Below are 16,850 nucleotides of genomic sequence, written 5' to 3' on the forward strand. Positions count from 1 at the left end.
GACTGGTGCTGAAGCTGAAACTCCAATACTTTGGCCACCTGATGTGAAGAACTGACTCATTTGAAAAGACTCTGATGCTGGGAAAGATTGAAGGCGGGAGAAGGGGACGACAGAGGATGAGATGATTGGATAGCGTCACCAACTCGATGCACATGAGTTTGAGCAAGCTCCGAGAGTTGGTGATGGAGAGGGAAGCCTAGCGTGCTACAGTCCATAGGGTCACAGAGTCAGACACGAGTGAATGACTGAACTGAACTAATACTGGAAAAGAATGCGTGTTCTGCTATTGTTGGGTGGAGTGTCCTATAAATATCAGTTAGATCAAGTTAATAGATAATGCTTAGGATTGTTATGTTCCCTTGATGAACTGCCATCTTTATCATTTATGATACTATCCCTGGCCATGTTCTTTGATGTAAAATCTACTTGGATATTACTGTAGCTTCTTTTGACCAGTGTTAGCATGGTATGGGGCTTCCCTGGTGGCTCAGTGGTAAAGAATCTGTTTGAAGTACAGGAGACTTGGGTTCAATCCCTGGGACAGGAAGGTCCCCTGGAGAAGGGCATGGCAACCCACTCTAGTACTCTTGCCTAGAGAACCCCATGGACAGAGGAGCCTGGCGGGCTGCAGTCCATAGCATCGCACAGAGCTGGACACGACTGAAGTGACTGAGCGGCAGCAGCATGATGTATCTTCTTACATTCCTTTACTTTTAACTTAGTTGCTCAGTCATATATGACTCTTTGAGACCCCCATGGACTCCAGCCCACTAAGCTCCTCTGTCCATGGTATTCTCCGGCAAGAGTACTAGAGTGGGTTGCTATTCCCTTCTCCAGGATGTTTTCCCGACCCAGGGATCCAATCTGAGTCTCTTATTTATTTTTATTCGCTGGCCACACCAGGCTGGGGGACAACATGTTCAAAAGCACGGGAGAATGGCTGAGATTTACCCTCCCAAGAAGTAACCAAAACAGACAAAATACGAGAAGCAAGGGTTTTCAAGTCACTGTGCAGTAGGCGATGATGGACAGTGATCTTTGCTAGAACAAGTTGAGCCCGGAAATTGCCCTAGCTTAATGCTTTGAGAGGAAAAGAGAGCAATCAGCAGGTGGAACAAATAAAAAACAGTGAGATGAGAGACTCAAACCTAACCTTATTGACAATCGCATAAATGTCAGTTAGATAAACATCCCAATTGAAAGGCAGGAATTGTCAAGTGGGGTAAAAGTAAGCCCCAACCCCATCATGCCTACAAGCAATAAAATTTAAATGTAAAGATACAAATAAGTTAGAAGTGTGTGCCCTCAGTCGTGTCTGACTCTCTGAGGCCCCGTGGACTGTACTAACTAAATTGTCCTAGCTCAGTGCTGCCTCTTCCAGGAAGTCTTCCCTGATTCTGCCTCTCCTCCCACCCACCGAGAGGCTGGGACAGGCACCCCTCCCCAGTACACCTACTGTGACAGCCTCACCCAGCACAACTGAATGTTTTCTTATCTGTTATCACCATTAAACCACAAGATCCTTAAGGGCAGCACTCTTTGTGGGAACTGACTCCACTTTGGGAACTTTGTGGCCACTGTGTAGCGTTTCAAGAAATAGGCAGCTATGTTCAGCCTTAAGGTGAAAAAGTAATCTCATCTTTGTGTTTTGGATTCAGTCATTTTATACAGGTTGACAACGTTCACGTGCAGGTCTTCTCTAGCTGCGGCGAGTGGGGGCTGCTGTTTGTCGTGCGCAGGCTTCTCACTGCGGCAGCTCCTCTTGTGGAGCCTGGGCTCTGGGTGTGCAGGCTGCAGTGGTCGCAGCCCTGGGCTCAGCAGTTGTGGCTCGAGGGCCTAGTGCCCCTCAGCCTGTGGGATCTTCCCAGACCAGGGAACACACCCATGTCCCCTGCATTGGCAGATGGATACTTAACCGCTGGGACCAGCAGGGAAGCCCTCCCAAAAATGTTTTTAATTTTGGCTGGCTCTGTGTTACTTCCTATTATATCTTCAGTTTTAAAGTATCTCACCTGGCCAGCAGGTTGAAGACTTCCCGTGGGGAAGATGTTGGCCATCCCAGGACCCCAGCCCCGGCCCTGGCCAGCTTACACCATGTGCTCAGACTTGGCCTCTGACAGTGAGGCCCTGGGAACAATGTTCTCAGAAAATAAGTGTCTCCTGGGATTAATTTCTCATTCTCAGAGGAGATAGGAAGCTGGAGACCTGGAAAGATGAAAGGGCTCTGGGACATACGGACTGACTGGGGCCAAGTGAGAAGCCACAGGTGGAGCCGGGGCGGTCAGCCTGGAGGAAAGTAGACCCAGAAGCTTCACAGAGTGCCCGAGAGATGTGGATGGGGGGCTTGGCCCGTCCTCTGACACCCCCAAGGGCAGCAGCATTAGCACCAACAGGAAGGGACCAGGCAGGATTTCACCTGGAGTAAGCCTCTGCTTCCTGAAGCCAGGAAGAAGCTGCTTCTCTGGACAGTAGAGCGTTCTGGCACTGGCATGGTCAGAGGAGGCTGGGGGGACCATTCTTTCAGGATGCTGACCTATCATGATTTTGGATGAAACTCCTGTCTATACTGGTCCCTGCCCCATTGTAAGTTGTTGACAAACCCAGGGCATGTGGAAGGACACCCCCCGGAAGTGGGGGCTGATGAGGCTCAGCTATGACCTCGGATGAGGCATTCAGCCTCCCTGGGCCTCAGTTTCCTTCCCCAAATGAAGAGTCTGCCCAGAGGCTCTGTGGTGCCCTCCGCTTCTGTGACACTTTCCCATCTGCTTCTCCTCCCAGGTGCTCATTCCCACCACCCGCTGCAATTCCCACAAGGAGAACATCCAGGGCCAGCTCAAGGTCCGCACACCAGGCATCTACCTGCTCATCTTCGACAACACTTTTTCCAGGTAGGCCGCCTCCTCGGTCAGCATCCGGATGAACCCACCCGGCACCGCGCCTCAAGGATAGAGGTGGACGTTTAAAAGCAGTTGTTTAATTATCAGTCCCTGATTATCAGTGGTTCATTAATTTTAGACCTATACTCTGGTGTTCCAGTGTCCTTTGTAGAGTGTGTAACACACAGCCTGATACTTACAGTCTCACCACGGGTTAAGTGTGTTCTCTGCCCTCTGCTCTTTTTAGTACTACTCCCTTCAGCCGCACAGCAGCCCGGTGCAGTAGGGACTGTCTTTCTCCTCGTGTTACTGCTAAGGGGCTGAGGACCTAGAAGAGGGGCACTCCCAATCACCCAGCTGGTGGTGGGGCTGGATTTGAACCCAGGTGGCCTGGCTCGAGGCTCTAGGCTCTTACCCAGGATGCTCTTCTGCTTCTGCCGTCCTGATGCCCTCTGCCCAGGCCAGAGAAGAGCCAGCAAATACAGTGGAAGGATTGGGCGGATGGGTAAATGGATGGACGGATGGATGAGAGAGAAGTGAAGTAAGAAGGCCCAGAGCTAATCAGAACTGGATCTGTGAGGCGAGGCCCCTGGGCCCCCTCGTCCAGGAGTGGAGCAGCAGGTCCCATCTCTGGGGAGCACGACTTCAGAGCTCCAGGTGCAGGTCCAGGAGTGAGTGCAGGGTTGAGGGGTCAGGACGATGGGGTGAATGGAGATGAGGCTGGAGGGGCGTCCAAGAAAGGAAGCAGGACAGCAGACCAATGTTGGTTGAGCATCTGCCTCGAGCCCGGGCCCTGCTTCATGGAGATGTGCGGCTGGCACGGTGAAGGCTGCTGGGCACCTGTCCCTCTTCTGGCTTCAGTGTAAGCCCTTAGTAGGGGCTCGCTTCATTCATAAGACCTGTCTGATAAGCATTCAGCCACATCCTCTCTGAGCGGGGCCCTGAGCTTGCGGCCACATCCCTCCCCATAGGTGCCCTTGCCAGCCTGCTGGGCTTTAAGCACAGTAACTTAATAGCTATTAAGTAGGTGAGAAGCTGGGGCGCCACCTGTTGGTGAAAGCCGGAGTGCAACCTCTCACCACCTCAGGGCCTTGAACTCCCAGGGCATGTGGCTGAGGGCATCCACCAAGGGAGAGCTTGGAAGAACGGGCTCCCCACCTTTCCCCTTCCCCACCCTTCCCCCACACACCCCCAGGAACATGAACACACCCTGCGTTAGCAGGATTCCTGGGCATGGGCTCTGCATGTCCAGAAAGCTGGTCAGACCAGGCATGGGCCTCAGCCCCTCAGGGCAGCGGTCAGGAGACGGGGTGGAGGCCAGCCCAGCGAGGGTCTGCTCTCCCCTCTGGGTTTTAGTGGAACCCCAGTTTCCTCTGTGGTGGCAGCCAGCATTTTTACTACCTCCCTGAGCCCCACCGCAGGTTGACGGAGAGGCTGGGAGCAGCGTGTTGAGGGCAGAGGCAGCTGCAGACCAGCTTTGCAGTCGGCATTAGGAGCGGCCGTGGTGCTGAGACACACTGCAGCCCTCGCCACTGACGTCGTCTCAGGGCCTAGTCAAGGTTTTCAAAGCACGACAGCGGAAGAGATCCAGATGTCCAGTCAGAATGAGATCCAGGCTCGCCTCCACTGTGTGTCCCCTCCACGCCTGCGCCACCCACTTCCCCAGGGCAGCCCAGACCGCCGAGACCCCTGAGACACCCCCACCCCAGGGCCCCTTCAGAGCAGCAAGGCAGGAGGGGTGCTTCACAGTGCGGGACTGGATGGGCGTTTCTGCACCCAAGCCCAGGACAGTCCACGGAGGTGTCCTAAGACCCTGACACTTGGCAGGAAGATGTCTCTGCTAGAGAGACAGGAAATGGGGGTGAGGGGACCCAGAAGAGTCCACGCAGTCTGTGAGGGACCCCAGGCTTGGAACAGAGGTCTTTGCACCAAAGCTTCCCATGCCAGCCAGCACCCACCCCAGCCAGGTCACTGCAGCTGCTTCCAGCCCTCGGAATAACCCCTCCTTCTCCATTTGTCTCCTAGATTCGTCTCCAAGAAAGTCTTTTATCACTTAACTGTTGACCGGCCTGTGATCTATGATGGAAGTGATTTCCCGTAACCTCAAGTACCTGGATTTTGCTAGTTTCACATTACCCACAGGAAACACTACTCCTCCTCACTTGTCACGTAAAGCACCTAAAAAACCCAGAAAACAAAAAATAGCTGCTCTAAAGCTATCAGTATCCACTATGCAACTTTAGGAGACGGGCCCTTGGCTGCTCGTCAGAGCCGCGTTGCTCCGAGCGCCGTGTACTCGGCGCTGTGCACATCACTCTTAGCCCCGTGGCTCGTAAGGGCTCAAGTGATGTTTTCCATTGTCCTGACACCCAGAGGGACACTATGCCAAAGGTTTAAACACTCAGGAGACCACTGGCCTCTCCAGGGGGTGCAGTTGGCTCCAGGCCTCCTGTGAAGAGTCTCCCAGGCCAGAGGGGTCCCGACTTCCACCCGTGGAGAGACACAGCCCCCCGTGCCCAGCCAGGCATCACGGGTGACCATGAGCTGGAAGGCCTGGCCAGACCCTGTGGGGCCCTTGAGTCCTCCCTGGGAAAGGACATCAGGGCACCTAGGGCCCCGCCTGAGATCCCATCCAGCTTCCTCGATCATGCTCCTGTCCCCTCCTGCCCGGGGAGTGCAGGGCTGCTCAGAGGGGCCGCCAGCTGCACTTTTCTCCTGGCCCTTCTATCTGGGCGAGTCTGTCTTGGAGCAAAGCCCTCCACTCAGCTGGGCCTCTCAACAGCTCCAAAATACCACCCTAAGAATCAGAAGTGAAGCTAATCCAGGAAACAGAACCCACCGACTGAGGGCCTGCAGTGCAGTCTACATCCAGAGGGCCAGAGCCCAGATGCTGGGTAACGTCCACGCCATGACCAAAAGGCTGGACGCGTCAGCCTGTGCGGCTCACTCCTCAGCCTGTCTTTGTTTGTATTAACAAGAGCTTCTGCAGATATGTTTACTAATGATTATATTCAGGGTAGGAACCACTTTTAAAAATCGGGGGCTTCTTAAGAGAAGTCTTTGCTAACTCAAGTATACACAGGCATAATTCATGAATCGGCTCTTTGCTCACCTCTCGGTCCCTCCTCCCCACCTGCCTAGGTTCCCTGCACCGCTTTTCCACTTCCTGCTGCTCAGCCTGCACCTGACACCTGGGAGCAAATGAATCCTCTGTCCTTTTCCGGGACAAGCAGCAGATGATCTTCCTGTTCTCTGTGGCCCTTTTCTCCCACCACAGAGTGCTCACCTGTGATGGCCTCTCTGTGCCCTGTTCACAGGGCAGTCAGGACCCAGGTCCTTCCGCAGTGAGCAGAGATCTGACCAAGCAGCCCACCTTAGCTGTGGTCAGGGTAGAGGGTACCTGGCAAGGCAACTGCAGGTCCTAGTACCCCGCCAGCCCTTCAGCTAGCCCGGTGACTAAGCCGAGTCACACCACGTCGAAGCTTCATCTCGTCATTCACGAGCCTGGTCTGACTGGTTTTGAGAACTGACGAATGGGTCAAGAATCCTTGGCCAAGTTCAGTTCAGACCCCATACCTCCCAGGCGCCAGCAGAGGTAGGAGGAAATGACTTTGGCAGTAGACTCAGAACTTCCATTTAAACAGGAGACATAGGCAGTTCCAGGCACTTTAAGTGGGGCTTGAGACACGGTGAACAGAACCTTCCAGAAAAGAGCTGGCCCTCTTGTGCTCTCTTTCCTGGGAGCAGCCGCCTGTGGCAGAAAGCCAGGAGTCTCTAGCACCTCATTGAGCAAGGTCCTGACGGTGCTTAGCACCAAAACAGAAATGGCCAGGCCCCCAGAGACTTCCTGGACTCGTGCTTGTCCTTACAGGGTGCCACACTGCTTGAAAGCAAACTACCCTGCCTTTAAATCCATCTCCCCCTTGAAAAGGATAATCAGATGTAGCTGGCTCACCACTTGAGAGAAACAAAAGACCCTGAAGCATCTGGAATCTCGGTTTGAGTGCTTAGCTTTCCCAGGATACCCTGGAGACATGGCCAAGCAGACGGCCCTCTGCTCATGTCACCACCGTCACCTGCAGCTCGAATCAGCTTTTCTCGAGTAGCTGATATGTTTCCTGCGGAAGCCCTGAGACGTTCCATCTGAGGCTTGTTCTGAACCTCTGTGACTCGACCCAGCAGGGGACCAACTGCAGCTTAAAAAAATCCCGTGGCTCTTGTGAAGCCAGCCCAGAGCCACTGCTGCAGGAGCTCGTGGGCCCCTTGTGCCAGCACTGCAGACGGTGATGGCAGTGGTGCAGAGGCCTTCGCCTGCCCACTGCGGCCCCACCCTGCCTCTGCAGCGTATTTAGTTTTTTGTGCTGAATGGACTCTTGTTCTTCGTTACTTTGCTGTGGGAGCTCGGGTTTGCTGTGCAGCTAGAGATCATCTTGGCATATTTAAGTATGGCTTCTATAAACTGCTTTCTTATTTTAAACAAGTTCCCAACTTTACTGAAGTTTGGGGGCTGAGGTATTCTTTTTAATGCAAACAATAATGAAAAACAGCTATTGAAAGTGGTGGCCCCGGCCAGTAGACTGAATTAACACTAAAAGTCAACAAGTAGGAAGCATTCTTGGGATCCCAGATCACTATCTAAAAAAAAAGAAAAAAAATCCCCCATCAGCCTCTTCGGGGGCTGGCCAAGCTCTCCGAATAACTGTTGCTGTTTAGTACAAGATTAGTACCAGCCGCCTTGCTCACCACTGCCTTGGGAGCCACTGATCGCCCTCACCCAGGAACACGAGGCCTCTGTCAGGCACCCTCATCCACCGCCAGCAAGCATGTTTGGGAGAAAGCGTAGCCCCTGCAGAGCACTTCTGGCTGGAGCCCACCTACTCCACATCCACTGGATCAAGAGCAGGCAAGGAAATTCTCAAACAGGAATCTGGAACTGAAACACTACATAGGGTCTGAAAAGTATGAATGCACAGCCACGCTAGATAAATCAGAGATAAAGGAGATGGTTTTTTAAAATTATTTTCAGTTGTCACTCACCTTCGGTGGTGAAGCCATTCCAGACTCATCTGAAAAGAAATCCCCATTTGGAGATGAAATCTCAGTCTGTGTTTTATCATTGTGGTTAGCTGTCGACCATACGTGTTTATAGGAGTTTCAGTTTTAGAAGCCCACCCTGGTGACTCCACCTTGGAGAATCCCAGCCTCAGCTCAGAGGTGTTGAGAATGAGAGCAGAGCCGCCCTCTGCAATGCTCAGAACCAAGGGTCACCTGGCACAGAGAATGTTTAGTCAGCCATCTGCGTTTACAAAACACTTACCCAAAAGGTTCTTTTCAGTGGAACCCTGGGTGAATTCTCTGTTGTGGTGCTTCCAAGGAAATAAAGACAGTTAATAATGCCTTTTCTCTCTTAAGCACTTTTTCAAAATAACACAGTACATCTTTAAATTTGGGGAGGCATTTCTGATAAAAAGACTTCCTCAGAACCTGAGGACAAGGGCTGTCCAGAGATGCTCCTGTTCCCCCATGGCTGCAGAGCAACAGTGAAGCCTCAGTTGGGTGGCTTCCAAATCAGAATTGCACTTTAATTGACCAATCCTCAATGCTCGCGGCCTTACAGGGTAGTGGGTCTGGGAACCCATCTCTTTTTTATCTGCCAAATAATTACCAGAAGCACATCAAATGCCAACTCTCCACCTGCCCAGTGGGGGTGAGGAACTTTTGTATCCCAAAACATAGTCCGTATAGCATCTGCTGCACCATTTGGGAATGTCTTATTTTTAATCTCAGGATTTAAATAAACACTATGACATTGAGAGTGGCGTCGTCTTTCATTCCATTGAGACATAAGGTGAGAGAGGAAATTGCACACAGCAGAGTGGGGGCAAAGCTGTTGGGCCATGTCAAGTCCTGTGACTTCAAAAGGGAAGAAAAAAAGCAGCTGTTCTAAGAGGTTGCCAAATTGGCCTGGTGTCTGGACCCACAGTCTGCGCTGAGGTCCGAGTTCAGACTTGCCTCAGCCAATGCAGTGCACCAACCCACTGCCCTCTGCCAGAAGAGCTTCTGCGTTCAGTGAAATTCCCCAGCCCTCCCCTGGTCCACGAAGAGCAGCCTGATTTACCAGAATGATGGAGTCGGGGAGGAGGTCACAGGTGGCCTAAAACCACGGTTAGTCAAGCTGGATCCAAATCTAGGCGGAGCTGCTAGAGAAGGCAGCAGAGAGGGGCAGCGAAGACCCTGGACATGGGCCCCGAGGGCTGTGTCCCAGTCACTCCTCCCCTGGGCAGACTGAGCTTGGGCCAGGCAGTCCATCTGCACTCACCTCTGGAGCGCCCTGTGCCCCACAGGGTCCTCCCAGCCCTCCTTTCCTCCACTTCCCTTCTTGCAGCCTTCCTCCTGCCTCGGATTCTCCTGTGGCCTCTTCTTTCATCAGTTACTCAGGAGCAGGTGGTACTTCCCGGAAGTGTATTGTTCCCTGCAGCTCCAGGACCCTGTTTTTCATCCTCATCTCCCTGCTCTGCCTCAGCCCGCAGCATGGAGCACAGAGCATGGTGCTCACCAGCCTCTGAATCAGCGAGGACACTGGGCACCATGATCAGCCCTAGGCCATCAGCAATCCCACTGGCCCACTTGGCCAGAGACCAACCCTCAAAACCCCCGTGGTAGAGAAGGACAAAGGTCAAGCCCACAGGGGCGATTTAGGGAGGATGGAGGTGAGCTGGTTACTGGTTCGGACACATAGAGCCTCCTGTGCCCTCAAGCCTCTCCTGTCCAGTAGTGGAAGGGTGCTCTATCCAAGTGCCTGAAACAGCACAGCAGAAGGAATTCTGTGTTCATAGGAAAGGCCTCGCAGAGAGGCCACGTGGACTGAGCCTAGGAGAACGGACCCGGACACACAGATACAGGCCGCTCTATCTGGGCTGGGATCCTGGCCTCCATGCCACACTCCTGGTGCCCTCTCCCCACCTGCTGAGCCGCCCCAAGGTGAGCAAACCAAATCCCCGCTCCTGGTTTTCCAAGCCCCTGACACAATTCCGGGAATTCTGGCCCCTCTCGGTGTCCGTAGACGCGTGCCGCTGCCTGCGATGCCTGCGATGCCTCTTCCGCCCGGAGAGTGTAGCGATTCCCCGGGTGACTCAGAAGGACACTTCAGTCAGGGTCAGACCTCTCGGTTTGAAGATGCGTGGGAAAAATCTGGCGAGTGGAGCCCGCCACCCACACACATCTGCAGAGCAAATAGATGGTGAAACCTGTCACCTGAAATGAGAAAACGGACTTTTATTGAGAGAGCGGTTAAAGCTGAAGCTATCAAAACCCAGGGGAGAGCAGAGCTTATTATGAAAGCCGCTCAAAGTGGGTTAGGGTTGAAAGAAAGGTCAGCCTTTTACTTTTCCCACACTCGCTGGTTTCTGAAGAAAGATAGTAAAGCCGAGCCAAAGTATGATTACCAATCTCTGGGCTTTGATGTGTGTCCCCTCGTCCCTCCCCCATCCCTCGAGTTCCCCGGGGAGGCTGGAGGCTGGTGTGGTTTCCTCACCCCTTCTGGCAGGTTCGTGCTGAGGTTATCGCACTTGGCAGCCCCATCTGAAGCCTGGAATGAGTTGTCTTAGCTCCATAATGAACAAAGAGAGCCAGACCTCTCCAAACCCGAGGTGCCTGAGTGTCCTTCCCCAGGGAAGGCGTCATTTCCAGAGCGCCTTTGGCTTCAGGCCTGTGGCTCCGGCAGGATGCTCAAGGGAAAGGCGATTTCAGGGAGACCTCCCACTGAGCCCTGAGGAGAAAAGGACACCTTTTCTGGGAGGTCACCCATCCATCTGCCAGGTCAGTGGGACAGGCGCTGGCTTCTCCTTGGCAAGAGAAAAGAAAGCGGGAGCGGGGTGGGGGAGGCCCAAAGGCTAGCAGGGCAAAGGAGGGGTAAGAAAGGAGGGTCAGCAGCAGGAAGGGCCTTCCCTGGGGCCACGCCGCAGGCCCAGTGAGCAGAAGCCACCTTTCTCGTGGGAGGGAAGGAGCGGTGGGGGAACAGGTTTACTGAACAGACAACAAAGGCAGTGACTGCAGACCTGGAGAAAGGAATCCAGTTTGTTCTTCTGACTCTGAGGCTGACTTCAAGGCCCCACGTGCTTTCACAAAGTGGCCACAGCATCAGCCCTCAAGTGGCCTTTGCACAACAGACAGGGTCTATGTGTGAAACCAGAGGTCTTTGTAAAGACAGCCCTTCTGCACCAGCAGGGGCCCCCACAGACCTGTTGGGTGTTCTCAGAAGGACCACACAGTCATGCCCTCAAGATGAACCTGTGGAAGATGGACAGGGACCCATGAGGCCCAGATCAGGTGCAAGGGCTCCTTGGTTATCAAGGGTTCAAGTGTTTTCAGGAAAAGCCCAAGACTCACCCAGGGCTCAATTTTGCTCCAGAGTCAAACTGTTCATTTATTAAGTGTCAGTAAATACAAAGCAAGTAGCAGAGAGTTTCTTAGAAGAAAGTCCTCTTCTTTGGGTTACCTGGTGGCACATTAAAATACAGAGTTATGGGCACGCCGCATGTCAACTCTGGTTCATTGGGTCCAGTTCATTCACAAGTCTGCCAGATGAGGATATTGGAGGTGATCCATGGACCATGCCAGAAAGTCCTTGATGATCACCGCTCTGTCACTATTTTGGTTAGAACTTGAGGAAAGGGGTAAAATCAGCTAATGGATCTGTCTCCTAATTCAGCTTTGCCAGTGACCCTCAAATCTTGGAGCCAGGACCTCTCCCTCAGCTCATTGGTCCAAGCACTGGGATGCAGTGATGGAAATGTCATTCTTAGAGAGGAAGATATTTCCAAATGAACCACCTGGTATGAAACTATCCTACAGGTAAAACCTTTTTACAACCGTAACTTTTTTATGGCTTATGTTCTTATTCAACGGACATGTTACCCAACTGGTCATTTGTAAATAGAAAAACATTCCCTTCCCCAAACCTGAAGTAGTTCCGTATGTGTCCACAATTTAAGATTTAGAGGAAGAAATATGAGTTTGGTATCAAAGGGTCTGGATTAAATAGGGATTCCTAAACTGGTCCATACACAGAATTCAGAAGGTCTTTGAACTTGGGAAAATGACACCTTTCCTCTACTATCTAGCTAAAATTTAGATCTTCTTCAATTAAGAATATAGACTACATGCCACATGAGTATGCATTAGCAAGACCTGTGTCTCTGCCACTGGTGGAAGTGACAGATATTTTCTTCTTACTTAAAAGTTGTTGCAGACCCTTTAAATATCATTTATGCTCATCTTCACTGTGAAATGAAGGTTGTTGTTAGACCTGGTGTAGATTGTTTTTAACTGTGTTCATGAAGAGATGTGTATTACTAGTTCACAAATTTATCTTAATATAGAATTATGGTTCAGTGTAATTGGTTTCCCTTGTAATCGTATGTATTTTATTCATTTTATCCATTCTAAAACATTCTGAGAAGGCTTTGTCAGATTGTCAAAGGAGTATATAAGGGATAAAAAAGGTTAAGGACCTTTGGGTTCTGGCAGGTCTTCATGGAAAAGAAGAGAAAGATCAGCTCATTGCAGCACTGGCTCATTATTTATAACATATAATTAATAGCAGCATAAGTAATTTGATAGGCTCTTGCCATAAGTCAGCCACCTGTTACAGATGAGGAAACCAAAGACCCAGGGAAACTGGTAAGTCTGAACCATTTGGAGAACATGTTACTACAAGGCTGAGATGGCTGTGGGAGTAGTTTTCTCCAAACCATTCTTATTTCACTGGAAAGTATTCTCCAATGATTTAAAAAAAAAAAAAAACCTTCCATAAGCCAAGCTATGCTGTGGCACCCTTGACCTGTAAACCCTTACTATGTATCATCCTCCCTACAAGAGGTTAACAGTTATGTACTGAGAATTACAGCTCATGGTCCCACACTGTATCAGTGGATCAGATCTCTTCTGGCTCTTAGGTTTTCTGGATTCCAAAAGTTGAACAAGGGAAAGTGCTGGGGCTCACTCTGCCTTTGTTGGCCTTGCCAGAATATTCTGAGTTCCCTAGATTGTTAATCCCACTGAGAAAGTGTCACCCACAGCATGAGACCTTTTAGCATCTGCTCACTCATTCCCAACTAGCTTTATACCTCCATTGGCCCCTTTGGTAAGAGGTGTCCCAGCCAAACAGGAAGTTTCCATCAGGTGTTCATTCACTCATTTATATCTGGAGCTTTGTAAGGGTAAGAGCATGATTTTATTATTATTTTTATTTATTTTTGGCTGTGCTGGATCTTTGTTGCTGCATGCAGGCTTTCTCTAGTTACGGAGCGTGGGCTCTAGGCACTCAGGCTCCAGTAGCTGTGGCAGCCAGGCTTTCTTGCCCCACAGCATGTGGGATCTTCCTGGACCAGGGATGGAACCTGTGTCCCCTGCATTGCCAGGTGGATTCGTAACCACTGGACCACCAGGGAAGCCCCAAGAGCATGATTTTTGAGTGGAAGTATATGGTGTCTTCGGAGAAGGCAATGGCACCCCACTCCAGTACTCTTGCCTGGAAAATCCCATGGATGGAAGAGCCTGGTGGGCTGCAGTCCATGGGGTCGCTAGGAGTTGGACATGACTGAGCCACTTCACTTTCACTTTTCACTTTCATGCATTGGAGAAGGAAATGGCAACCCACTCCAGTGTTCTTGCCTGGAGAATCCCAGGGACGGGGGAGCCTGGTGGGCTGCCGTCTACGGTGTCACACAGAGTCGGACACGACTGAAGTGATTTAGCAGCAGCAGCAGCAGCATATGGTGTCTTGGATTTGCTTTAAAATACCGTAGCAAAGGGAGGAGCTAACGGAGAAAGGTAGGAGTGAAGGAAGAAAGGAGGGAAGGGAGGAGCAAATGAAGGAAGGGAGGCAAAGGAAGCAAAGAGTGAAGAGGAAGGGAAAGGAGAAGGAAGTGGGTGTTGTGGGCGGGATTAGAATTCGGAGAGTGTCGATCACTGTCGGAGCTGAGTGATGGGTATGAGGAGGTTCGTTGTGCTATTCTCACCACGTTTATGTATGTTTCTTTATTTAATTTTTTTTATCTTTTGACTGTGCTGAGTCTTTGTTGGTGCGTGGACCACCCTCCAGTTGCAGCGCACGGGCTGCTCATTGCAGGGGCTGCTTTCGGGGAGCACAGGCTCTAGGGCACGCGGGCTCAGCTGTTGCTGTCCCCAGGCCCTAACTGGACCGCAGCCTTAGTAGCTGTGGTGCACAGGCTCAGTTGCTCCAAGGCATGTGGGACCTTCCGGGGTCAGGGATTGAATCCGTGTCCCCTGCATTGGCAGGAGGGTTCTGTACTGCTGAGCCACCAGGGAAGCCCTACGTGTGTTTTTTTAAATTTTCATATTTAAAGATTTTAAAACGAAAAGAGCATGAGTGGTGATAACCTGAACTAACTCAGTGGCGGGGGCACTTAGCCTGGCAGTGTCGCACAGGCGTGGGCACCGCAGGGCCTTTGCACATGTTACCCCCTCCTCCCAGTGCACCCTCCCTCTCCTTCCTCCTGTAGCTCATTCCTGCTCATCCTTCAGCTCTCAGCTTAATGCCACTTCCTCGGGGAAACCTTCCCTGCCTCTCATCCCCACAGTAGGTCAGAGCCTCTTGTAACACACTAGCATCTCGAAACCCTCTCTTCATGACTGTCTAATTGGCATCTGTCATCTGTGAAGTGTGAGCTTTGTGGGCACTGGGCCCGTGTCTGCTTTTCCTTAGCATCACTGAAGCCCAGTGCCTGACACGTAGAAAATGCTCCATAGGTTTTTGTTCAGTGAGATTGGTAAAATATCGTTATCAATTGCTGTATTTTCCCAAGACAACAGGATTTCGCAACAGTAAGTGCACTTCCAAGAACCAAATATTTGAAATTGGAGGGGCCTTGATTCACTTAACATACATTTACTGAGTGTCTGTCATGTGTGAGGGCTGTCATAGGCACTTGGGAAATAGCAGTGAACAGAAAAGAAGAACAGTCCCTGCCCGAGTTTATACTTCTTAACCGTCAGGTGGTGCCAAGCGTGGAGAAGAGCAGAGCAGGGAAGGGGACTGTGGATGGGCCGGGATGGCCTGGAAGAGAAGGTGGTATTTAAGCAGAGACCTCAGGAGGTGGCGGAGGAAGCATGTGGCTGGGAGAGACTCAGCCAGAGTCACCTAGGGGATTGTGAGGTGAACTGTCTGACACCTTGTCCAGCCTCTTCTGTAACGCTGGGTCTGTGCCATGAGCTCCTGCAGGTTCAGCCTAGGTTGGTCACGTCATTGCGTTGGATTTGAAAGACTAATGGCAAAATTGTCTGCTCTTTGGTATGCTGTTTAAGGCAATGGCACCCCACTCCAGTACTCTTGCCTGGAAGGTCCCATGGATGGAGGAGCCTGGTAGGCTGCAGTCCATGGGGTCACTAGGAGTTGGACACGACCGAGCGACTTCACTTTTCACTTTCATGCATTGGAAAAGGAAATGGCAACCCACTCCAGTGTTCTCGCCTGGAGAATCCCAGGGACGGGGGAGCCTGGTGGGCTGCCATCTATGGGGTCACACAGAGTCGGACACGACTGAAGTGACTTAGCATGTAACAAATTACCCGCAAACTCAGTGGCTGAAAACAATAATAAGCATTTTATTGTATCTCATGATTTTATGGGTTAGGAGTTTGAGTAGGGCTTGACACGATGCTTCTTCTGTTCCCTGTGGTGTTGACGCACTTTGAGGTGGCGTCCAGCGGGCAGATGGACTGTTGGTGAGAAAGGAGCTAGGAAGACCAGCAGGGACAGCGTGGGGTGAGGAGGACAGGTGGGTGTCCAGGATTCTGGCCAGGTTTGGCTGCAGAGTCGTTGGATCTGCACATCCTCAGACCTGCAGCGGAATCTGTGGCTCCCGCACAAAGAATTTGAGGCTCCACAACTGCACGTGTTTGGGGAGGAGCCTGTGAGAATGATGTCATCCTCCCGTGGCCCACTTTTGACAGAGGGCTCAGCAGGGCCTCAGCTGTCCCATGTCATTGTTGAGAGTTTTTGTGCAGTAATATCTAAAGCCGTGCCGGCCCAGTCTGTGCCCATGCATCTTTGCAGCCCCTGGTACTCAGCCTGGAACTCGGCACACTGTTGGTCAACCCTTCAAAGCAGCGGCTGATTTGTCTGACCGTGTCACACATGCAAGGTGGGACAGCTTGGTGGGCAGAAGCCAAAGCTTGAGTGCCACAGATGCCTGGGATAATATCCTAGCCTTGTTGGTTCCTACAGTGTGATGCTGGGTGGGTTCCTGATCTCTGAAGTGCTCAGCCCCTTCATCTATAAAATGGTTGAATTACATACAGTATTATCTACCTGGCACAAAGCAAGCAAGCAAGCAAGAGATGACAGCTTGCTTGTCACAGGAAGAGGCAAGCCCATGTCTGGTACCCACGGGGCCTGGCAGGTCGTTGGTGTGCACAGCGGTCTGCTGATGGTTGAATTAAGATCAGTCAGGCCTCTACTCCCCCAGAGAAGGAAATGGCAACCCACTCCAGTGTTCTTGCCTGGAGAATGCCAGGGACGGGGGAGCCTGGTAGGCTGCCGTCTATGGGGTCGCACAGAGTCAGACACGACTGAAGCGACTTAGCAGCAGCAGTAGCAGCAGGCCTCTGCTCCCAGCCTCCTCAGATGAGTTCTGTGACGGATGCTCACAGAACACTGTAGCTCTGGGTACCCTGTGCTCTTTGCCCAACAGGTCTCAAATGTGCTTTTGCTAGGCCAGCCTCTGATGAAAAGGTTGTTGCAAGCTGACTTCTCTAGAAGCAGATGCTGAGATGGAATCTTGGGGGCAAGTGTCTATTCGGGATTGCCAACTGTGAAGGGAAGTAGGAGGAAATAGGATTGGGCAGAGAAACCTTGCCAGCCTGGCATGAGGCTGTGTGCATGCTAAGTCACTTCAGTCGGGTCCAACTCTCTGTGACGCTATGGACTGTAGCCTGCCAGGCTCCTCGTCC

At 51.7% G+C, this 16,850-nt stretch overlaps 1 protein-coding gene across 10 annotated transcripts in view; it reads left to right on the forward strand.

Annotated features, from left to right (window-relative positions):
• Nucleotides 1-8,689, forward strand: part of FYCO1 (FYVE and coiled-coil domain autophagy adaptor 1) — a 79,019-nt gene extending 70,330 nt beyond the window's left edge. For all 10 annotated transcript variants that reach the window (XM_086368410.1, XM_086368412.1, XM_086368411.1 and 7 more), the window contains 2 exons: nt 2,779-2,888; nt 4,902-8,689. In XM_086368410.1, coding sequence (XP_086224536.1) covers nt 2,779-2,888; nt 4,902-4,977 — 186 coding nt within the window. In that variant the 3' untranslated portion in view covers nt 4,978-8,689. The remainder of the gene's footprint in view (nt 1-2,778; nt 2,889-4,901) is intronic.
• Nucleotides 8,690-16,850: the final 8,161 nt, after the last annotated feature.

The sequence above is a fragment of the Bos grunniens genome, chromosome 22, assembly GCF_055505025.1.
Source record: "Bos grunniens cultivar Pamir isolate PY7600 chromosome 22, Bosgru_T2T1.0, whole genome shotgun sequence".
NCBI lineage: Eukaryota > Metazoa > Chordata > Mammalia > Artiodactyla > Bovidae > Bos > Bos grunniens.